Source organism: Cricetulus griseus, chromosome 6, assembly GCF_003668045.3.
Source record: "Cricetulus griseus strain 17A/GY chromosome 6, alternate assembly CriGri-PICRH-1.0, whole genome shotgun sequence".
NCBI lineage: Eukaryota > Metazoa > Chordata > Mammalia > Rodentia > Cricetidae > Cricetulus > Cricetulus griseus.
This window is the reverse complement of record NC_048599.1, coordinates 152,769,576-152,793,926: the sequence shown is the minus strand read 5'-3', so window position 1 is coordinate 152,793,926 and position 24,351 is coordinate 152,769,576. Positions and strand designations below refer to the sequence as shown.

At 43.7% G+C, this 24,351-nt stretch overlaps 2 protein-coding genes across 2 annotated transcripts; both read right to left on the bottom strand.

Moving 5' to 3' along the window:
* Positions 1-2,162: 2,162 nt before the first annotated feature.
* LOC100763730 (zinc finger protein 660) lies at positions 2,163-12,518 on the bottom strand (the record flags this gene model as incomplete). Its single annotated transcript, XM_035447103.1, has 2 exons — positions 2,163-6,696; positions 12,458-12,518. Coding segments are annotated over 2 exons (1,590 nt in total), but the record flags the coding sequence as incomplete, so codon positions are not given.
* LOC118237623 (zinc finger protein 175-like) lies at positions 12,039-18,178 on the bottom strand. Its single transcript, XM_035446880.1, has 4 exons — positions 18,043-18,178; positions 14,213-14,415; positions 12,767-12,893; positions 12,039-12,607 (listed from the first exon to the last, which is right to left on the bottom strand). The coding sequence occupies exons 2-4, from the start codon at positions 14,282-14,284 to the stop codon at positions 12,567-12,569; spliced, it is 240 nt and encodes a 79-aa protein (XP_035302771.1). The 5' UTR covers positions 14,285-14,415; positions 18,043-18,178; the 3' UTR covers positions 12,039-12,566.
* Positions 18,179-24,351: the final 6,173 nt, after the last annotated feature.

The following is a 24,351-nucleotide window of genomic DNA, read 5'->3' as shown; positions in this document are numbered from 1 at the left end:
TCATTGGCCAAGCAGCATTTTACCTAATACAAGTCTCTGTGCATTAATTTGGGCCCTAACTCAGGTTGGCGGCTGGCGTAAAGCGCACATGTGGCCGTGGGGCTTGGGCAGCTTTTGGCAGAAAGATTTACCGTAACAGAATGGTGCCAGTGAGCGGGATGACCCAATGCCCCAAAGTTCCCAGAGAAAGAGGGAAACCTGCCGCCACAGCCTGCCCTGTCAGGCCGCTGAGAGGCATCGGAGCAGCTTCCATAGGCTCGCCCCGTCCCGGCGCTCTTGGGCCTTGGACTCGGCACCCCCAAGATGATAAAGATAGATTCAGATAAAAATCTTTAAAGGTCTACACTGCGTTTAAAAATATATGTAGGCTTGTGAGAGTAAAAAATAATAGGAGGAAATAGAGTAGCCGGTTGCGGTGGCACACGCCAGTAGGATTTGCTGAAGGTAGCAGAGGCAGGCAGATTTCCACAGAGAAACCCTGTCTCGGGAAAAAAAGAAAGTAAAAATACAGTAATAAAAAAGCCACATAAAGATGGAAAATACACAGAGAATCTGGATACTGTATGCCATATTGTTGTCTTTAAATTGTTTGATTGCCGAGGAAAGACTTACTGCTAAAATACATTTGATTAAAAATGCTGCTAAATTAATCCAACTTATACATTTTAAAAATGCTTTGACTTCAAAATTTAAGTCTAAGGACAGGCTTCGTGAAAAAAAAGTTTTTACTTGTGTTTCCACAGAAAATCAAAAGCTGTGGATTCCTTCCAGACTAATATGGTTTGATCAAGCAAGACCCCCTGAAGCTGAGAATATACAGCCTTACAGACTTCAAAAACAAGGACTTGGTCAGGTTTCTATGTTTTATCATGATTCCAATGGTATAAACATCGCCCCCAATCAGCAGGAAGCAGTTTAGAAGGAACAACACCCAAATCCCCAAATATTGTTTATAAATGTTTGTTTCATTTAAATGGGGTTAGTTATAAATGATAATGAACATAGTCAATCTCTTTTTAAAGAAAAAAAAGAGGAATAGGGTATAGGAATAAATACTTTACAATTAGTATATATTTTCAATTATTGATACAACTTTAAGGTCAATTTTGTGATATGTGTATGTCTCCTCTTGTTTAGGTATTATGTTTATACAGATCTTTTAAAATGATATGCATAATTAAATACAGGTTTTATAATCACCTATGATAATCAGAACTTCTAATTAGGTTAGTTAGGTTTTCTAGATATACAGAGATGTATTTGAGATGGTTAGGTATTCTTCAAACCTTTCAAAGACCTACAGAAATATGGCATTTAAATGGTTTAGGGTTTTTCTTGGTAGTGAGACACAACTGCTCCTGGCACACCAATTACGTCAGAAAGGAGGATGGGCATCGAAGAAACTCGTTATGGAGTTTGCTTTCAACATGGCAAGATTAGCCATTTGGGCAAGAAACTGCTCTTGCCTGGACTGTCTGTTGCTGTATAAACTGGACATGCAGGACCCACAAGAAAATGACTGCTGAACTTACAAAACAAGACAGTACTGAAGGGTTCATGTTGAAATGGAGAAGTGTGCCAGACACACTGTGGCCTTGGGCTGAAGATGAATGCCCCAACGTTACAGAGGAACTTAGGGTGACTGTCCAGGTAGCCAGATGTCTCTGTCAATTCTAGAGTTTATATATTTACCTTCTGTGGTCTTTGATAGAGTTGAAGACAGATAGTTATGGTTATAGTTTTCTTCAGTTATTATAAAAGATAAGTTATCCTTCTTTTTATTTAGACAGAAAAGAGATGATGGGGAAAGTACTTCTGTGTATGTTTATCTTATTGATTGTTGAATAAAATACTGCTTGGCCAATGGCAGCAAGTTAGACAGGACTAGGAGTCAAAAAGGATTCTGGGAAATGTAGTAGAGAAGTGTTGATCCAGGCCGGAAGTGACATAGCAAGGAGACTCATATAGAGCAAGGAGAAACAGGAAGGGTCCCTTTTTCCCTTCGACTCCTCCAGTGGCGGGATGTGAGCCACCGGCAAGGAGGGATGCCAATAAGTCTTATAAAATATATAATTTATGATAATAAAGACTGAGCTAACAGATGAGAATCCTAGTCATTGGCCAAGCAGCATTTTACCTAATACAAGTCTCTCTGTGCATTAATTTGGGCCCTAACTCAGGCGGGCGGCTGGCGTAAAGAGCACATGTGGCAGCAGGGCTCCGGCAGCTTTTGGCGGAAAGGTTTACTGTAACATACCCATGTAGGACAAACTCATTGTTTTGCTTTTTCATACCGGATTAAATGTGTAGACAAGCAGTGAGCCATACCACAGTCCCTGCAGACTCTTTAGATCTTTGTAACATATGAAAACTACAGTCCTGTAATTTGTGGTTGAGAGAAATTTCACGTGGTAAATTCAGCAGTGACCACTACATAACAATGGCCACTATTCAACTCCAGAATACTTTTATGCCCTAGAATGAAACCCTGCACCCACACCCATGATGCTGTCCCTCTCTGTTCTCCTGTGGCAACCACCGAACCTGCTGAATCTATGTATTTGCCTCTTTGGGATGCTGCACAGAAATGAAGCAGGGGGATCTTTTTGCTGTCTGTTCTTACCTACTATTATTGTCAGGATTTGGCCTCCCCTGGAAACGCACCAGAGATCCTGGTCTGTCACTTCCCTGTTTCCAACCATCTCTTATTCTTAGCTGCCCATCAAGGTCTCCCGTAAGAGTCGTTGGCCAGATGCCACATTTACTACCTAAGGATTGTTGACTTCTCCATTGAGTACTGGGGCTGGGATGAGGGGAATGGCATTGCTGCCACATAGGGAACCCTATCATAAAGAGCCTAAAAGATGCTCAAGTTCCAATGGTGGTGACAGGGGTGTGTAACTGGGAGAAGATATCTAAACATACATACATACTTAAATGCTGGCCAGATCTTACACTCCTACAAATGAATGTGCAAACATGTTTAGGCATGAAGATACACGTGTGTCATTTGCCTTCTGGCACTTAAAAAAAATTGTGTCTTACCAGATGATTGTTACAATTTCCCACAAACTTTAAAATTAGAGTTTGGTAACTATATACCTTAAACCATTAACTACAGAGAGACTTAGCTCAAATCATTATTCAAGATTTCTTTCTGTGTCAAAATAGTCCTTTAACATCTAACACAGGGCCAGGGAGATGGCTCAGATAGTCAAGTCTGTGCCTCACACGTGTGAGGTCCTGAGTTTGACCCCAGTACACATTTGTATGCACAATAATGTTGTGATGGGAGTTGAAAGCAAGTGGGTCTTTAGAGCTCACTGGCCACCCAGGTTAGACTACTTGGGGAATGACCTGACCAATAAGAAACTGTCAATCAAGAGGGAAGGTCTAAAAAATGACAACTGAGGTAGCCTGTAGACATCCTCACTTGCATGGGCACACATCATCTGAGCAAAACGCCATCATCTTCATCAGAGCATCTAGGATCACATTTAAGAGACCCTTGAGGTTGGGTTTGTTGTATCTTTAATGTTCCCTCATAGGAGAGGTATGGAGGGCCACTTATCCCTCACCTGGTATCTCAATTACACCCCTGTCAATTTGAGTCTGTAGCCTCATGGTCTTAGAAGATGCTGAAGTATAGATTATGGTAGCTTAACTGAAGGGATGTCATCCATGCAGTTATGGGGAAGTTGTCATCCATGCTGGGGTGAGACTTTAAAGGAGTGTGGCTGCTTTGGGGTCACCAAGGCTCTTGAAAGTATCCTTCATGTTCTTTAAGTATGCCCAATAAACTCATTGATTCCCTAAGATGGGCTTCAGTGGAATACATGGGAGGAGGTAGATACTTGTCTTATCAAGAAAAGATTTCTCATTGTACCCAAGAACATCCACAAACAAGTGTACCCAGAGGAATGCACACACATAAACAGCAATGTATGACCATGGATGTTTGTACTTCTCCTTACAGATCCTTTATTCTTTTCCTCAGATATAGCTTGTATATTTAAAATAACCAATGCATAGCTATAATTAGGTCTCTTTATTTAAATTAGTAACATGGAAAAGACCCAAAGCTGTAGGATCTCCATGACACAGGGCAACAGGATATCCAAGAGGAGTCCCAGTGAGGGGCCAGCATCAATAGTGTAGCAGAAACCAGAGGCCTTGAACCAGACCAATGGACTCCTTGCAATGAACGATTTCAAGTAAAGACATATGGACAAAAGGGTTTACTGTGTCACACTACAGCTTCCATGCCAAAATTGGTTTTTCTTTTTTCTCTTAAATTTATTTTGTGGGGGGGTGGTTGCAAGGGCAGAGGGTGGATACAAAGGGACAGGATGAATACGATCCAGATGTATGATGTGAAGGACACAAAACTGTTGTGGACTATTCCTTAACACTGTGACTGGTTTAATAAAAAGCTGAATGGCCAATAGCTAGACAGGATTTCCAGGCACAGAGGAGGCTGGGAAGGGTGGGGTCGCCAGCCAGGCACAGAGCTAGCAGGATAGGCATTATGAGATGAGGTAACGAAGTCACAAGGTGGAAAGTCAATTATAAAAATGGGATGATTTAAGTTATAAGCAAATTAGAAACAAGACTAAGCTATCAGCTGAGCTTTCATAATTAATAAGTCTGTGTCATTCTTTATGAGCTGTTGGCCCCAAAGAAAAATCTGTCTACAAAGAATAAATAAAAAGAAAGTTAACACGCCTTTAATCCCAGCACTTGGGAGGCAGAGGCAGGCGGATCTCTGTGAGTTCCAGGACAGCCTGGTCTACAGAGTGAGTTCCAAGACAGCCTCCAAAGCCACAGAGAAACTCTGTCTCGAAACAACCCCCCGCCCCAAAAAAAAGAAAGTTAAAAAAAAAAGTATTGCTAAGGAATTGACTGTGGTAAAGCGTTCCATATGATCACAGTATCTGTAAGAACAGTGTGAGGTATGAGTCCCTGGGTCTACTGAAATCTGACTTGTGTTTGAAGGACTTTCTGCATTGAAAACCCACCTCAGGTCTCTCCGCACAGAACGAAACAGATGAGCCTTCAGTTGTTGAAAACTTTCCTAGTCAAGTACCGGCAACGTTTTCTTCCATTTCAATTTGATGTACGTTCAGCTGACATGTGTGACAGAAATTGCAACACACATGCAGCACTCCTAAGGGCTCTCAGCAGTGTGAGTTTGTTGGTGAGAAGACAACTGTGACCTGCGCAGGAAGCCTTTCCCACATTTGGGACAGACAAAAGGTTTCTCACTGCTGTGAGTCCTGCGATGTGCCTGTAAAGAAGACCTGCCACTGAAAGCTCGTCCACATTCCATGCACACAAATGGCTTCTCACCCGTGTGGATCCTCTGATGTTCACTCAGTTGGGCTTTGGATGACATGGCTTTCCCACAGTCGCTGCATGTGTAAGGCTTCTCCCCAGTGTGAATCCTCTGATGTGTGCTGAGAACTGAACTATGGCTGAAGGCCTTCCCACACTCAGAGCATATGTAAGGTTTCTCCCCAGTGTGCACTCGGTTATGGACTTTAAGGTGGCATTTTCTTCTGAATGACTTCCCGCAGTCACGGCATTTGTAAGGTCTCTCACCAGTGTGAATTCGATGATGCACAGGCAGGTGGGATTTATTACTGAACAACTTCCCACAGTCAGGGCATTCATAAGGCTTCTCCCCCGTGTGAAACCGACTATGCTTCTTCAGATCTGAGGCATAAACAAACATTTTCCCACAGTGGCTACATGTGTAAGGCTTCTCCCCAGTGTGAATCCTCTGATGTGTGGTAAGGACTGACTTTTGGCTGAAGGCCTTCCCACAGTCAGAACACACATAAGGTCTCTCACCTGTGTGTATTCGAAGATGAACCTTTAGGTGGGAGGCATAACTGAACGATTTCCCACAGTCATGGCACTTGTAAGGTTTCTCCTTTGTGTGGACTTCTTGAGGCACCTGCAGGCTGGATGGACTTGTAAGTGATTTCAGACAGTCAGGACATTCAGAAGCTGTCTCTCCTCTATTTGTTCCTGGATGAGAACTCAACTGAGATTTCTGAAGGAAGGACTTTCCACATATGTGACAAATAAAAGGTGTCTCTATGGTATTAGTGATTTGCTGCTGACACAAAGCAGTATATTTGGTATATTCAACTGGCTGGTCCTCAGAAAGAATTTCATGCTGCAGAAGTGGCTGCTTAGGGTTGAGAATTCTTTCAAAGTCTTTACCTTTGAATGCTTTCTCTTCCCTGTTAGGAATTGTACACACAGCATTAGAAGGGCCTTGTGTGAAGAACTGACAGGATTCAACAATGCCATTAGGCTGCTTTGTGGAACTGCTTTGATGTTCACTATTTGCTTGAAGGTTAGAGTTAGGCTGCAAAGTTTTTTCAATTGAGCAACATTTTGGAAGTCTCTTTTGGGTAGAAATGAGGTGAAGTCCTAAAGGAATGGATCTCCCAGTTGCTTCCCACTCATAACTATTGTCACTTCTCAGCGTTTTCTGGTTGAAGAAAGCACCAGAACTCAAGAGTGGGATCTGGTTTTGCTGATCTCTTTTTGTAGGGTCACCGTCCTTCCACAGATCCTCTGTAGTGGAATGGTAGGAACCGCGTTCAGTGATTTCTTTTGATACATCATTTGGAAATGCAGGTTTCACACAAATTTGATGTGATGAGTCATGCTGTGATTTCCCTGTTAGGAGAAGAGATGAAGGAACACAGTGAGCATGATGGAGGAGTCAGAGTGTGAACAAAAAGAAATCAGTGTCAGATAGTAATAATGCTGACAATGGTAAGAAATGCTATAATGGCCCTTATAATATGACAACACTTGAACAGCTGTTTTCTAGGAGTACTTTGACCTGGAAGAATCTCTGTGGAAAACAGTGATTGTCTTTCTTTCTTTCTTTCTTTCTTTCTTTCTTTCTTTCTTTCTTTCTTTCTTTCTTTCTTTTTTTTTTTTTTTGAGACAGGGTTTCTCTGTATTGCTTTGGAGGTTGTCCTGGAACTCGCTCTGTAGATCAGGCTGGCCTTGAATTCACAGAGATCCGCCTGCTTCTGCCTCCCGAGTGCTAGGATTAAAGGTGTGCACCACCAACGCCCGGCGAAAACTGTGATTGTTTTCTGTGATTTGTAGAATTGTTTTTCTGAGGGTTGTTTACAGCCTTTGCATTAATTTGGTCACAAGACACCTCTGACAATACCTGAGGCTCTTAGACTATTGGGTACTGTGAGTGGTATACTTTACAGGACTAAAGTCAAGAGGGCATGTGATGCTTTCCTTTAGAGGGACATATAGATTAGATTAGGGACCTTGGCACGAGGAAATACTTCATCCGAAAAAAACCAACTTTGTGTAACAATCAATAAATATGCCTTGGTAGGTTTAGTTCAGTCCATCAGAGGCTGGCACTTCCTGCTGCCACATAGGCCTTAAAATTCCATCTTGGAGTGAACTCTTTGTTTGACTGACTCTTCCAACACAGAACCAGGAAGTGAATACATGAGCTCATGTAATCCTCACAACCATCCCACAATGAACCTATACCTATGCTCCTTGTTTTCCTCTTGAGGAAACAGAAGCACCAGTCAGTAGACAAAATGACTTAGATAATTTATTGGCAAGACTTGATTTGGTGAAAGACAACCAACTTATGCAAGAGGACTGTGATACAGAATGATAAAAAAGTATGGGAGAAAACAGACAAGGCCATCACTGGTACATCAGAAGAAAGGGATGTAAGCAAAGGACTTCATTAGCTCTAGAGAAAAGTCTCTGACCATTTTCTCACCTGGTAAAGTTTTTTTTTTTTGCTACATTTTTTCTTTCCCTCTGTTTGTAAGGATTAGCTACATACATCACCCATGCTTGTAAGCCCTTCCTCCCAAACTTTATACTCCCAAATTTTTATTTTTGTGTCTTATTTATCTGTTTAATGTTTCACAGTTGTACATTTGTTCACTCGTGCATGTGGAAGTCAAAGGTTCAATGTCTTCTTTAGTCATTTTCACCCTTATTTCTTGAGACAAGGTCCGCCACTGAATCTGGGTATCACCAGTTCAGCTGGACCGGGTGCTAGAAAACCTCAGGGGTCCTCTTGTCTCTGCCAATCCAGCCCTGGAATTACAAGTGAGCCACTGTGCTCAGGTTTTTATGGGAATGTTAGGGATTGAACCTGGGTCCTCATACTTGCATTGCAAGCACTTTACCAACTGAGTCACCTGCCTAGACTGCCCAATTTTTTGTTCTTTTGATGTGTGTACACATTTTCTATGTGACTGTATATGAGTATGTTAGCCTGTATGTACAATTGTAGAGGCAGAAGTAGACTTTAAGTATCTTTCTTTTACGGTTCTCCAACTTATTGTGTGTGGTATTTGTGTACTCAACATTGCATGTATATGTGGAAGCCAGAGACCAACTTTGGATAGCTTTCTCTATCGCTCTCCATTTATTTACTTAGTTATTTTTTGAGACAGGGTGTCTCATTGAATTAGGAGCGCACAATCTCAGCTGGACTGTCCACCAGGCCCCTGATGTCATACCACCAGTGCTAGTGTTATAGGCATACAGCCTCTTCAATGGGAGCTAGAACTCAAACTCAGATTCTTACCACCGCACAGCAATCATGCTACTCACTGAGACATCTCACTAGCTACAACCACCTTAGTTTCTTTGAGACATGTTCACTGAACATGGAAGACACTATTTTGGCAAGACTGGCTAGTAGACCTAGAAAATGACTATTGTTGTCCTGTTCTCATCCCTTAGTATGGGAGTAACAAATTCTTTTTTTTTTTTTTTTTTTTTTTGGTTTCTCCAGATAGGGTTTCTCTGTGTAGCTTTGGAGCCTATCCTAGCACTCGCTCTGGAGACCAGGCTGGCCTTGAACTCAGAGAGATCCACCTGCCTCTGCCTCCTGGGTGCCGGGATTAAAGGCGTGCGCCACCAACGCCCAGCAGGAGTAACAAATTGATAAATATCAACTTTACATACTACTGTCGTCACTTATCCTTTTGATGTTATATTGTCAACCCTTCAGCATCCATCTGGAATATTATAAACTTTGCACCACAGGGATTCTGAAAAGCTTATCCATAAATTGCCAATATTGGGCTGAAAGGCTATCTTTTCCTTAGTGGTTAAGAACATTTGATGCTCTTGCAGAAGACCTGAGTTTGGCTCCCAGCACCCACAGCACTCACAACCATCTATAATTCCAGTTCCAGGGGATTCAACAATCTCTTATGGCTCTGAAGCACCAGGCTACACACATGGTACACAGGCATACATACAGGCAAAGCACTCACACATATAAAATAAAATACATCTTTAAAATACATTTTATTTCTCCACTATATCTCAACAACCTCAACATAAAAATGGTCAATTTCTCTTAACTTTGAGCATTTATTCATATCCTCTAACTATGGGTTCTCACTATGGGTCATGACCCACCCCTTCTGGGGGTGTTGAATGACTGACCCTTCCACAGGGGTCATATCTCAGATATCCTACATATCAAATATTTACATTATGATTCATTACAGTAGCAAAATTACAGTTATGAGGTAGCAACATAAATAATTTTATGGTTGGGGGTCACCATAACATAAGGAACTGTATTAAAGGGTCTCAGCATTCGGAAGGTTGAAAAATATTACTCTAACTCAACTAACTTTGCTTCATCTGGTCCTTTATTCCAATTCAAAATTACTTTATGATAGCCAGTCCTTGTGCCCCCAAAATCAACTCCCATGTCAGCTCACATTTAGGGTGAGGCTACTTCATGTGAACCAGAGCAGTTCTTCCCTGCGTCTTCCTGTTGGTGGGTGCATTTCAAGAATCTTTCCCTAAACATAGAGGACAAAGGCACTAAGGACACTTTTGTGACTCTCATTTCTATTGTTGCTATTCCACACTGTCCATTACCCCCTGTTTCCTTCCATTTAGTTTAGCACACTGAAAATTTTTCTAAAATAGGGAAAACAGTATCTTCTGCTTATCTTTGGAAGTTCAATACATGCAATTCTTCATTTGCTGAAGCTGCTGTCTACAGGGCTTAACTCTGATGCAACAACAACAAAACAAACAAAAATTGGAAAAGACAATCTTATCAACAGATTGTATGCAACAGAGAATACCAGCAGAGCAGACATTAACAGAGACCTACCTATCTATACTTGGCTCAGCACACAAGTGAGGAAAAATACTCAGGGACATTTGCAAATTGGAAATATATAGCCACTGAAAGAACTGGTGAATTCTACATCATACAAAATAATTGAGTATTTGCATCAAATCTATTAGGAAGAAGAGAAAGAAAATAGAAATATTTGCTATAAGAAAACCTATCAATGGAATGTTAACTGAATTCCTAAGTGAAATCCAAAAATCTCAATAGGAATAAGACATCTAAATAAGGAAACGGAGTTTTAGCAGAATTAAGCAGTCATGTAAAGTGTATAATAGAAAATAAAATTGAGCAGGAACTGAGAAGTAATAAACTCAAGGATGAGAGCAAGAGACTAAAATTCCTCCAATGGAAGTACTTTCTAAGTTGGATGAGGATGACCCCAGTTCACATGTCTCAAAAACAAGGAAGGGGACCATTCACAAGACCAGTCCTAAGGAGCAGGAGGTTTACCACACAGAGAGACTGCAGAGGCTAACACAGACATTACCACAATTCAAATGTGAGGCCTGTCCTGGTTTCATTTCTATTGCTGTGATAAAACACACCAACAAAAAGCAACTTAGGGGAAAAAAGACATATTTTACCTTACCATTCTGGGTTATACTCCATCATTTCAGGGAATCCAAGGTGGTGGGAAACTGAAAGGACGAGAAAGACTGAACACATGCATACCGATTACTCCTCTGTAGGGAGAGACCCTGGATACCTGTACCACTTGGGCGTGGTTACAGGTATGTAGAGGGGTAGGATAAAGAGCAAGGAGAGGAGGCACTCCTCTCTCAGGGTTCAGACCAGGTCTCGGAGGCATCTGGGGCTGGACTTCTCGGAGTGCCAAATCTGGTTATTAGCTCCTCTCAATATATTACCAGTTAATAACCTATCCCGTGTTCGATCCTTTCCACTCCTCTCACTGTCTGTACTCCCAGAGGCTATGACCCGACTCCAGGGAACGGTGCTGCCCACAGAGATGGGTCTTCCCACGTCAATCAAGAGAATTCCCCAGAGACATACCCACAGGCCAACCTAACATAGTTTCTCATCAAGAATTTTTCCAGGTAGTTCTATGTTGTATCAGCTTGACAAAACTTGCCGCAGGAGGACAAAGAGATCAGCACAGAATGGCTCTAAAAGGCAATTCCTATAAGAAAGTATGGCTGGGCCCACAAGATGGCTCAGTGGGTAAAGGGGCCTGCTGCCACGCCTGAGGATCTGAGTCTGATCTCTAGGTGAGAAGTGACTCCCTGCAAGTTGTCTTCAGAGCTCCACAGGGGTGAGGGACAGGTGCACACCCAGGATCATAAATATATATACACAAACATAATAAAGAATGATTACACGGGAACATATTAAATAGGAATATGGTGTGCCACAATTAGGACACAAAAGACCCAGGATGAAAAAGGACATTGATGAAGGGATAAGTAAATGGGGTGAAAGCATTAGAAGACCAAAGAAAGATAAAACATACAAAAAATATATACATAGAAAAGTTATTTACATAACAGATATAATAAGATGCTCTAAATAATTATGAAAAGACATCACAAAAGGGCCTGGAGAGATGGCTCAGTGGTTAAGAGTGCCTGCTGCTCTTCCAGAGGACCTAAGTTCAGTTCCCAACACCCTCATGGGTGCCCATAACCACGTGTAACTCTAGCATGCTTTGGGCCTCTTCTCACACACACACACACACACACACACACACACACACACACACACACACACTTCTAACTCTCTCTCTCTCTCATACAAAACAAGGAAACATTTTTTTCCCCCGAGACAGGGTTTCTCTGTATTGCTTTGGAGCCTGTCCTGCAACTCACTCTGTGGACCAGGCTGACTTTGAACTCACAGAGATCTGCCTGCCCCTGAGTTCTGGGATTAAAGGTGTGTGCCACCAACGCCCAGCTAAGAAACATTTCTTCTACTCATTACACAAACAATATATTAACCACCTTGATAATGTCAACTCTTGACAACTAAGATGCACAAACACAAACACAAATCCATGTGTGATTTCTTCATGATTTTCAAACATGAACTGTAAATTTGTATAGATCATTAGAAGGAAACTTAAGCAAATATCCAGTAACCATCTTTCTGTCCCTATTACATGCTCATATTAAAATGTAGTAAGTGTTTACTATGAAAACTGGGAGTAGGGCAATCTAGGTGCCCACTACTGAGGGGATGAGTAAGTCAGTAGGCTGATTTTACACCTCTCAACTACCTACCTCACCTGGTAGTATCACTCACCTCGACACAGACACCTCTGATGTGGGAAATCAACTTTCTTCATCTTAAGGATGGCCTCTGGCCTGGGATACCCTGTGAATTGCAAGGCTACTGGATTTGTCGCATCGTCTTAGTTTTTGAAGGGTATCCAATAAACTTTGTACTGGCTAACTGCAAAAGTCAACATTAAGTAACACATAAAAGGTAACCAACGGAGTGAAGCAGGGACAAAACAACTAAGAGATCATTACAGATTTCTGATATTCCACCAAGTTTTGCAAAGAGAAAAATACAAGACCCATCGTGGATCCCCGGGCCAGCTGTGCTCACCCACTGCCAAGAGGTGGCTGCAGATCTCCAGCATCACGTCCTGGTACAGGCGTCTCTGGGCAGAGTCCAGTTGCTGCCACTCCTCCTGGCTGAAGGTCACAGTCACATCCTCAAAGGACACCAATCTCTGTAACAACAGAAAAATACAGTAAATAACCATGTTTTTAGTGATTTTTTTTTCCAGGAAGTACACTTAAACTTTCCACAAAAATATTGATTTCACATTTTATGTTCAGGCATAAAATGTGAAATCAGCCGGGCGTTGGTGGCACATGCCTTTAACCCCAGCACTCGGGAGGCAGAGGCAGGCGGATCTCTGTGAGTTCAAGGCCAGCCTAAAGTGAGTTCCAGAACACCCTCCAAAGTCACAGAGAAACCCTGTCTCGGAAAAAAAAAAAAAAGAAAAAAAGAAAAAATGTGAAATCAATATATAATGTGAAAGACAGTATATAAAAATACCCTGTCATGGGCTGGAGAGATGGCTCAGAGGTTAAGAGCACTGACTGCTCTTCCAGGGGTCCTGAGTTCAATTCCCAGCAACCACATGGTGGCTCACAACCATCCATTATGAGATCTGGTGCCCTCTTCTGGTGTGCAGATATACATGGAAGCAGAATGTTGTATACATAATAAATAAATAAATAAATAAAATCTTTAAAAAAAAAGATACCCTGTCATGCAGAATTTCTCCACCAAATTTAAGCAGGATGGCAGCTGTTAAGCCTTACTATACTTGTCTAGAGTTGTGTGGGTTCTTGGAGTTCAATGCTACAGTATGAACTTCTACTCTTAGAAAAACTGGTAAAACAACAAATGTAAAGTCTCAGCATGGGCTTCAAAGGAGCATTTTACAAATATACACAGAGAAAATGTTGGGCGGGACAAAGTAAGGAGTAGCTGTTATGTTCTGTAGAGCACAGCAGCTTAAACTGTAAACGAGATGCTTGAAGTAGGGTAGAACGCCATTTTCCTAAAAGAGAATGGGAGTGAAAGCGTGGAGGCAGGCAAATCCACAGGTCCACAAGTAAGAAAACCCATCAGCTAGACACACTGGGTGGGGGATGATCTGGAGATACAGCTTTCACAAACCATCATCGATACTGGAGGTCAATAACACAACTGCTCAAATTGTTCATGTCTCTAGAGGCCACTCTTCATCTGTGATCCCGGAATTAAACCAGAATAATCTCTGGATCTCAGCTATACCTCATAGACTCATAGACTCAGCTATACCTACTTCTCTGTCCTGCCAGTCCCCTGTATCTGGGTTGAATAGAAACAGGTCGTCTCCCCAGGAAGCAGTACAATGAGGATGCCATGACAAGATGAGAAAATACTGGCATTTCAGCCCCCTGAGCCTGAGAATCGAGGTCGCCTCAGGAACAAAGCTTACAATCTGGTACTTCCAATGTCTCTACACTCTAGTTCTGGAGAACAGAACCTCACCTCACATGACCCATCCTGCTCCTCTGCTTCCAGTTTCTGGGGCTTCTGGAAGAAATTCACATCAGTAGTCATGTCTTCTGTGGTGTCTACTCTAGGTCTCGGATTTCCTCAGGATTCGGGTGAGCATGTGGAGCCTCTGAGTAGAGTTGACAAGCAGAACTCAGCTTGGTTGTGCTATGAATGACTTGGCCTGACCCAGGGATCTACAAAGACACAGAAAGTCCTGGAAAGTCAACGACTGTGGGACACTCGTCCAACATTTGCATAGGAAGTTTTAGCCCTACCTGGCAGGCATCATATAAACACTACAGAGTAGTGGATAAGGTTAAGATTTTTTTCCCTTTCTTTCTTTCTTTCTTTCTTTCTTTCTTTCTTTCTTTCTTTCTTTCTTTCTTTCTTCTTTTTCTTTTTTGTTCTTTTTTTTTTTGAGCAAGGTTTCTTTGTGTAACCCTGGCTGTCCAGGAACTCACTCTGTAGACCAGGATGTCCTCAACTCAGAGTTCAGCCTGCCTCTGCCTCCTGAGTGCTGGGATTAAAGGTGTGCGCCACCATGCCTGACCCAACTCTTAATTTTATGAAGATCCAGGAAACAAACAAAAGACTACAGTTTTGAACTAATGTTTATGAAGAATTAACTGCAGATTTCCCACCCTTTAACTGTGAGAAGATACTAAGTAACTCGAAGTTTCCAAAGGAAGATGCAGGTGTTGACAGGCATTGGGAATCAAGCCCACTGTGGCAGTGAAGAATACAAATAAAAGAGTGCTGTTTCTGTTTAAGGGTGCTCTATGGAGAATGACAGTTGCTCCTTTATTTGTCCTGCCCATCATTTTCTCTGTGTATACTTGTAAAAACCCTTTTTAGCCCATACTGAGTCTTTACATTTGCTGTTTTCCATTCTGAACCAAGTTGATTCCCAGCACCCACATATCAGCGGCTCACAGCCACCTGGAACTCATGCTCCTTGGGGACCTGAAGCCTTCGGCCTACAGGTGCACCTGACTCATGGGCACATTCCCCAAACAGGCACACATCATGATTCAAAGTTGGGAAAAAAAAAAATTGACTAAAAATCAGTAGTGTCAACTCCATTTTATTTAGTGTTTGCTCAGTTGAGAGCTCAACTGTATGTCACAAGCATTAGTGTGCCTGGTTTCTTAAGTGGCGAATGAGGCTGTGTGCTGTGTTCCAGAATCGGACTCAAGGTCACTAACTGCATATGCAGGAGATGAGTCTCTCCGCTGCTTCACATCATTCCTACTGTTGTGAGGCAGAACAGAAAGACAATGATGGTGGCACAGGAAGGAAAGCTTGGAGAGGAAAAGAGACCTTTGTCCTATAGTTTGACCTGCTCTGTGTGCTTGATAGATGGGAAACTTCAGATGCTACTGAAGCTCAATGTGTTTTCAAAAGGTACCCAGGCAAAGACAGCACCTAAGTTTCGCTTACTTAAGGGCCAGAGGACACATTCCTAAAGACAACTCCTAAAAAAAGTAAAGCCATGGTTCATCTTCAAAATCAAAGCACCCTGAATCAGCTTAGCTCCAAGATGGACAAAAATAATTAGAGCCCTACTAGTGTCTGCTACCTACCCGCTTCCAGAAACAACTTTAAATATTCAGAATAGAAAATGACTTAGAGACAGGTTCACCTAACAGCAACCTGTATTCATGACAAAGTCACATGCCTGATAGCTTTAAAATAAACAGGAAGTGAAACGTAGAGATAAAACCACAGGAGGCTCTTGTTGAGAACAGAAGAATGAAAGTGGCAGAGGGAGGGACAAGATCTCAAACAATTTCTTAGCTAATTAGGCAGAAGGAACTTCTTTTTTAATTTTCTGGGAACTTCAATTTGCAGGATACACTCCTGTAACCCAGCACACAGAAGCAGGAGAATCACTGCCAAGTTCAAGGCCAGCTGGGTCTATTTATCTTCACTTTGGCTTAGACTTTTGCTTGGCTATCTCTACCCACCTCACACCATCTGGGGAACCTGCCTGACTCCATTTTGAAGACAAGAGCCACTATGTTGTATTGTTAAAAATAAGTTTCTGGCTCTGTTTCCCAGAACCTGACCTGCCCCAACTTATGAACTTGACTTGTTTTGGGGAACACTCAGCCCCATACCTCTCCTTGATCACATGATGGCTACTGGCTATTGTTTTTTTTCTTTTGAGTTTTTTCTGTACTTCCTTACCGCTCCATTGTCTTAGGTAAATCTGCTTTGCAAGCCGGGCTGTGGCAGTGCACACCTTTAATCCCAGGACACCAGAGGCAGAGGAAGTCAGATCTCCTGAGTTCATCTCTGAAGAGTTCGAGGCTAGCCTGGTCTACAGAGCAAGTTCTAGGACAGCCAGGGCTACACAGAAAAACGTCTTGAAAAAGAAACAAATAACAACCAACCAGACAAATAAAATAAATCTGTTGTGCAACTACTCACAATTTTACTCCTTCAAAGAGCCCTAAGTAATGGATTCAGGACTGCTCTCTTTAACCTGAATTAGGAGGCAGTCATTGGTCAGCTCTTGTGTGCACCCCAATAAAAATCAAGCTTGCTTCAAATTTGGCTCAAAATTATGGGAGTGGTCTTCTTGCATGGTGGGATTAACACATCCCCCTTCAAGGTCCAAAGACAAGCCACTGTCCTAAATTCAGTCATCTTCAATTCCAGAAACTGTAAAGCCTCCGAACACACAGAGGAGGACAATTAGGCATGAGGATGAGGCTTCACTGTACAGCACAAATAAACACCAGGGAGGAAACAGATTGGTCCCCTTGGGTTTAGGACAAGGAACAGATTAACAATGTAAGGCACACTCTGCAGGACTGCGCTAACAAAAAGATAGGCAGAATACACACACACTATGACTGGGACTTCTTAAACATCTACGAACGCGTGCAAAAACGAAGTGGGGATGCTTACTATGCTAAGCAGCCGCCACTTTCAGAGATCCTGCCGGTAGGTACTACCTGCAAAGGGTAGCTACCACCTCCCAAGGGAGCCACCGCACCCAGCCAGATAACTTTATTATGCAAATCTCTTGATCCGCAATCCCAACCATTATATGACACAGGGTCGCAGGGTTCACTCTACCCGATATGGCTAATTTGAAGAAACTCCCCTCCTCTCTCCGCTTTTCACCAAGAGAAACGAACTAGTCTTTTCAACCTGTCGGGGCTGCAGGAGGCCAGACACCTATTTACAGCACCATGCTGCTCTCAACTGCGGATCCCAGTCCATAAGGGTCCCAAAGACAGGTCAGCACGGACGCACCCACACATCTTCAAGGACCCCAATACTCAAAACTGGCCACAGAAGTTAGTAAATTTGATTTATTTTTTTCTTTCTCAGCACCAGCTGCCAGTGGGAAATATAACGCGATTAGGGAGATGGCCCGAAGCCCCGGTTCCCCGGCACCCCAAAGCTACGAGCTCGAGCACAGTCCCATTCCTCCTAGCAATTTTGACACTGCTGAGGCTTGGGCAGACCACGGATGCTGCGGCCCCGGTGTGAGTCAAAACCGTGAATAAACTCATTTTCCACTTTCCTCTCCTGTGTCTCCTCTCGCAGGAGGACTCCAGCCAGGCACCGGCTATGCAAACACTCCCGGTCCAGAAGGCGGCGCGGCCGCCCTCACAGACACCAGCCCCAGGCTCACAACAGCAGGCTCCATCGCTTCCCTCGGCAACCCTGCTCTCCCCACTCGCACAGGACGTCCAGTCCAGCCCAGCTCACCCCCGGTATCCCCCTGCCGCCGCCCCGGAGGTCACAGCACAAACCAGCGCTCAGCAACACGGCGTCCGCCCTGCGCCGCCGCCGCCGCTCACCTCACCCTGCACCGCAGAGCTGTGCGCACGGCTCGCACGGCCGCGACTTCCGCCCGCGGACGATCGGGATTCCCCAAGTTCAGACTCCAAACTCTCACGGCGTCCTGGTAACGATAACAACGGCTAGCCACGTGAAGATCTAAGCGGAAATAGGCACTCTAGGACACTTGTGGCCACACCTCAGCCTTTTCGCCCATACCGGCGGAAGTTGGTATTGCGCATGGCCACTACTGCTTGCAGCTACAGAAATAGTAGTGCGCATGCCCATCACCACTTGGAAGGCTAGGCTTTGCCAATAATTGCAATGGTGTACGTTCTGATTCCTCCCCAAGACATTGTCATGGCCACGTCAATATTCCAATTATGGGGAATTCGCCGTCAGAATGCTCATTTCCATACACCAATGGTCATGTGGAATGCCACAGACTAAAGCTGTCTCACGTCTTCAGGGGATTTATTGTCTAGGTGTGTGTATATAAAAGTAGCTGTGGCTTCCAGGTACCCCACCCAGTCATTTTGTATGCGATTTGTTCTTAATTGCATATGGATTGAGGTGGGGCGAGGGGTATTTGTCCCCTAATGCTTATAGACTGGAGAAGGGGTTAACTGAAGAGACAACTCTATTCAATAAAGGGGACCGATGGCTTATGCTGGGTGAACACTCCAAAATGACTGCTTCATTGGTTCTCCAGGTTAAACACTGGGAGAACTGTACTTTGTTTGCTGTTGGGACCCTATAAGAATGGGGAAGGCGTTGTTTACATCTCCCCAGGGAAAGAATTCTGCATGTCCTATGTATACTGGACATCCTATTGTTAGACCTCCAGGAAGCTCAGGCCTCTGGGGTCTCAGCCCAGGACCGAGGTCACCCCAATCACCAGGTGGATTCAAAAGCTTGGTGCAAACTGCATGAGGCTTTATTGTTGTTTAATGAGCTAACCCCATGTTATCTCTGGTCTTTCACCCACCCGCCATGGCGGATGGCTAGCAAAGACAGTTCGAACCGGCTGCAGAGAGACCTTGTAGGGCAGCGTAAGGGGAGTGTCTAGGGGTACACACAGGCTCAAGATTGGTGGGCCTCCAGGCTTGGAGGGCTTGCCCTGTGTTGACTGGCCAATTGGTTGTTATGGTCCATAGGCCCTCCCAGGGTGGTAGCTATGCTCTGTGCATCATTGCTGTGCACCTGTCCATAAAGCACACCCAGAGCCGTAAAGCATAGCACCACCAGCTAACTTCTGATTGGTTCCTTGCCACCAGGCAGGCATCTGACCTCTTAGTGACCAAGGCAAGGTCATGGTGAGCACGTGTTACTGTCATGGCTGCCAAAATGGGGAGCTGGTCCCTTCACTATGTGTTATGATTCTGCACGGGAGAGACCTTGTTGTATTGGGCTCAAACTGTTAGACCCCCGAAAACTCAAGTATCCGGGGTCTCAGGCCAGGTTCGCGGTCACCCAAATCACCAGGCGGATTCGAGAGCTTGCTGCAAACTGCACGAGGCTTTATTGTAATTTAACGAGTTAACCGAATGTTAGCTCGGGTCTTTTACCCACCCGCCATGGCGGTTGGCTAGAAAAGACGGCTCCTTGGGTCTCCCAAAAGATCTTATAGGGCAGCGTAAGGGGAGTGTCTAGGGGTACGCACAGGCTTACGATTGGTGTGCTTCCAGGCTTGGAGGGCTTGCCCTGTGTTGATTGGTCAACTGGTTGTTATGGCCCATAGGCCCTCCCAGGGTGGTTGCTATGCTCTCTACGTCATTGCTGTGCGCTTGTCCGTAAAGCACACCCAGGGTCGTAAAGCATAGCGCCACCAGCTAACTTCTGATTGGTTCCTTGTCACAAGACAGGCATCTGACCTCTAAGTGACTAAGGTTCCTTGTCACGAGACAGGCATCTGACCTCTACGTGACCAAGGCAGGTTTATGGCAAGCACGTGTTCGGCTGTTATGGCTGCCAAAAGGAAGCTGGTTCCTTCAAAACCACGGTTGGTGAGAGACAGACAGCCATTTTGTCAGGTCTCCAGGGGTGGGTCAGGTGTGCCTGGATGCTAACACTATGCATACTGGACATTCCTAACATAATGAAGGGACCAGCCCTTCCCCCACCCCACCCCCATCTCACCCTACCCCTGTTTTGGCAGCCATGACCTTATGGGCCTGCCCTGTTCACTTGGAGGTCAGATGCCTGCCTCATGGCAAGGAACCAATTAGAAGTTAGTTTGCCGGGCTATGCTTTAAGGCTCTTTACAACAAGTGCACAGCAGTGACTGTGCAGAGCATAGCAACCGTCCTGGGAGGGCCTATGGGCCATAACTACCAGTTGGCCAATCAACACAGGGCAAGCCCTCCAAGCCTGGAGGCACACCAATCTTGAGCCTGTGTGTACCCCTAAACACTCCCCTTACGCTGCCCTATAAGACTCCTGTCCTGTGGTTTCTCGGGGTCCTTTCTCTGTCCATCCGGATAGAAAGCCTGAGCTAATGGGGTCAGCTCTTTAAACAACTGCAATGAAAGACTCATTGCTTTTGCATCATAAGGGCCTCTTGGTGATTTAGGGGTTCAGAATTTGGGCACAACAATACACCTCAGTTTTCTCCAGCCCAAGAACTCCTCACTAGGGTGTATGAGCCAACCGAAGCAGCTTCAGCTGTGAGTATCAGTGAGGTGGACCTACCCAACTTCCCCATCACACCACCTACAATGTTAACCTGCAGGTGAGTTTTCTCCACCGCCAACCCCACCTCAGGATCTAAAGATATGGGAAAATCCACACAAGTCTAGGAGAACCTGGAAGCACAAAGCCAAGGATATGGTGCAGGGAGACTATTCTGGTTATCTACTGCTACTTCATCATAAATCACACTGAATCCTAAGGTTTGTAGATACTACTGCCTTTCAAATTTTATGTGAGTTAGGGATTTGGGGAGGGATTGGTGGAATGGCTCTAGTCTTGGTTTTTCATGCAGCTGATGAGGTACAACTGGAGTGTAATCACAAGAATGACACACTGGGAACTTCTTCAATCTTCTTTAAAAGTGTTTTTTTTATTTTTTGAAATTAAAATTTAATTACAACATTCTCCCCCTTCCTTCTCCTCCCAACAACTACACTTGGTCTCTCTCAAAGTAATGGTTTCTATTCCTCTAATTGCTGTTGTGTGTGTGTGTGTGTGTGTTCCTAGATACATAAATACAGCCTGCTTGTTCCATATAATGTCACTTGTGTGCATATGATTTCAGGATTGACCATTTAATATTGGATAACCAATCTGGGACTCTTGCTGGGCAAGACTGTTTCTCTTACTCTGAACATTCCCTAGGTTCCTGAAGTTCTTTGTCTTCTGTTGAGATTCGCCTTTCCATGTTAAGCATGTATATTGGTATCTAGTCCTTGGAACTGGTTCAAGTTTTTATCTTGTTTTGTTTAAGATAGGGTGTCTCTATGTAGTCCTGGCTGTCTTGGGACTCACTATGTAGATCAGGCTGTTTTCTAAGGCACAGACACCTGCTTGCCCTTGCCTCCTGAGTGCTGGGGTTGAAGGTGTGCACCACCACACTCAGTTTTGATGTCCATCATGTTCATCTCAGGACCTCTCAATGCAGTGTCTCTATATGGGCTGCATTGGGTTTCCTATAGCTTCCATACTGGCCTCAGCACGGACTTAATTATTATATGGCAGCTGAAGGATTCAAAAACAAGCATTAAGGGTCTGGAGGAACAGAACAGTGGTTAAGAGCCTGGGCTGTTCTTGCAGAGGACCTGTGTTCAGCTCTTAGCATCTACATGGTAGCTCACAACAATCTGTAACTCCACTTCCAGGAAGTCTAATGCCCTCTTCTGGCCCTCACAGGTGCTGTATAAACATTGTGTGCATATATACATGCAGAAAAGAGTAAAACATTTGTAGAGAAAGAAGCCTATGGCTTTTAATATTATGGTCTTTTTTTTTTTTTTTTTGGTTTTTCGAGACAGGGTTTCTCTGTGTAGCTTTGGAGCCTATCCTGGCACTCACTCTGGAGACCAGGCTGGCCTCGAACTCACAGAGATCCACCTGCCTCTGCCTCCCAAGTGCTGGGATTAAAGGTGTGTGCCACCACTGCCAGGCTAATGTGTGGTCTTAATAATGACATAATGCTACTTCTGATATATGGAAACAAGGCTAAAAGTCTACCCAACTTCAAGGTGGCAAGGATTCACTTTGCAACAGAATAATCAAGTTTACATTATAAAAACATGTTGAATGCAATACAGTGTTGCGGCAGTCTTTGGTAAAAATATCAGGTGGGCAAGAATGGCCCAGCACTTGGGAGGTGGGGACAGGAGAATAAGGAGTTCAATACTGAGTAAGGTGAGATACATGAGACACCGTCTCAAGCAGTATGAAATACAAAATCCATGGCTGCAGAGAGATACCACAGTGGTTAAGAGCACTTGATGATCTTTTGGAGGACCTGGGTTCAGTTCCCAGTTAGTATGGTGCACATAATAACACTGATACAGGCAAAACACTCATACACATACAAATATCACAAAACATGATCTGGTCACAAAGGGAATGAATGCACAGGGATCCTCAATGAGGAAAAAATGAGAAGGAACGCAGATCTGAGAATCATAAGGAGACACCTCAGAGCTTATCAAGGCCCATATATCCTCCCATAGCAAGAAGAAAACTGGCATGAGATAAGCTTGCTGGGAGAAGGATGAGAAGCATGGGGGCCAGTGTGAGGAGAAGGGAATGATTTTGCTAGTGTTGTCAACTTGGCCAGGAACTGGGATCACCTGGGAAACAAGCTACCAGGCTTACCTGTGAGCTGCTGCTGCTTCTTCTTCTTCTTCTTCTTCTTCTTCTTCTTCTTCTTCTTCTTCTTCTTCTTCTTCTTCTTCTTCTTCTTCTTCTTCTTCTTCTTCTTCTTCTTCTTCTTCTTCTTCTTCTTCTTCTTCTTCTTCTTCTTCTTCTTCTTCTTCTTCTTCTTCTTCTTCTTCTTCTTCTTCTTCTTCTTCTTCTTCTTCTTCTTCTTCTTCTTCTTCTTCTTCTTCTTCTTCTTCTTCTTCCTTCTTCCTCTTCCTTCCTCCTCCTCCTTCTCTTCCTGCTCCTCTTCCTCTTCTTCTTCGATTAGCATCTAGGCTGTCTATAAAGTGTTATCTTGACCAGGTTAACTGAAGTGAGAAAATATACCCTAAAGGAGAGTGGCACCAATTCCTGGACTTGGGTGCTAGAATTCATTAAAAGGAGGAATCATGGCAGAGGTGGCTCCGTGGTTAGAACACTGGCTGCTCTTCCTTAGGACTCAGGATCAACTCTCAGCACTAACTCCAGTCTCAGGGGATCTGATAGCCTCTGTGGGCACCAGACATACATGAGGTGCACAGATGTACATACAGGAAAACCACCCTTAACCAAAACAACTGTCACTGGATTCAGCCAGCATGACTGACTCTCAAGTTACTTCTACAAAGAAGCCATTTTCCACATGGCCACCCTGAGGTTCTAGAAGGTCATGAATTATGGATGAGCAGTTTCACACCAGCAAAACTGGGTTGTGGAGGCACTGGCATAGGCCCATGAATATTCTGGATTTCTGTGTCTGTAAGATGGTCCCTTGAAGGTGATGATCCCTGAGAACCTGAGACTGGAGGTTGGTGTACTCAACTTAAATCCTAAATAACTAAGAGAATCTCCTCTTTGAATTTTTCAGGGGCAATTTGCAATCCCCATTGAGGTAAGATCTGTTGTACCTCAGTAAATACCTTTTCAAGGACATTAATATCAGAGGCAGCTGTTAAGGTATCACCACATAATGATAAATAACAATCTGAGGAAGCTGTTTATATATCATTTCCAGTAGCTGATTTGCAAAATATTTGACATAAAGTTGGATTATTTAACGTTTTCTGGGGAAAAACATTCCAATGATATCATTTTATTGGCTGCACATTATTATAAGAAGGAGCTGTAAAAGAAAATTTTTCTCCATTCTGTTCTTGTAAAGGAATAGTAAAGAAGCAATCTTTTAAGTCAACAACTATTATAGGGCATGTTTTAGGTAATAAAGAAGGTAAAGGAACTACAGGCTGTTAAGGACCCATGGGTTGAATTACACTGTTTATAGCTCTAAATTAGTTAATTCACCATTTTCCAGATTTCTTTTTTACTACAATATAGGAGAATTCCAAGGACTTTTGGTATTCTTAGTGTTCCTGCACTAGTTGCTCAATCGCCTGCAATTTTTCTTTAGTTAAGAGCCATTGTTCGGAGCTGGAGAGATGGCTCAGAGGTTAAGAGCGCTGGCTGCTCTTCCAGAGGACCCG

Bases quoted from the DNA above. Each gene is read 5' to 3' on its own strand.
- LOC118237623 (XM_035446880.1), bottom strand. From the start codon at position 14,284: ATGACTACTGATGTGAATTTCTTCCAGAAGCCCCAGAAACTGGAAGCA. The intron at 12,894-14,212 runs GTGAGGTTCTGT...CTGTTGTTACAG, and splicing joins AGCAGGATGGGTCATGTGAG to AGATTGGTGTCCTTTGAGGA. The intron at 12,608-12,766 runs GTGAGCACAGCT...TGACTTTTGCAG, and splicing joins CAGCCACCTCTTGGCAGTGG to TTAGCCAGTACAAAGTTTAT.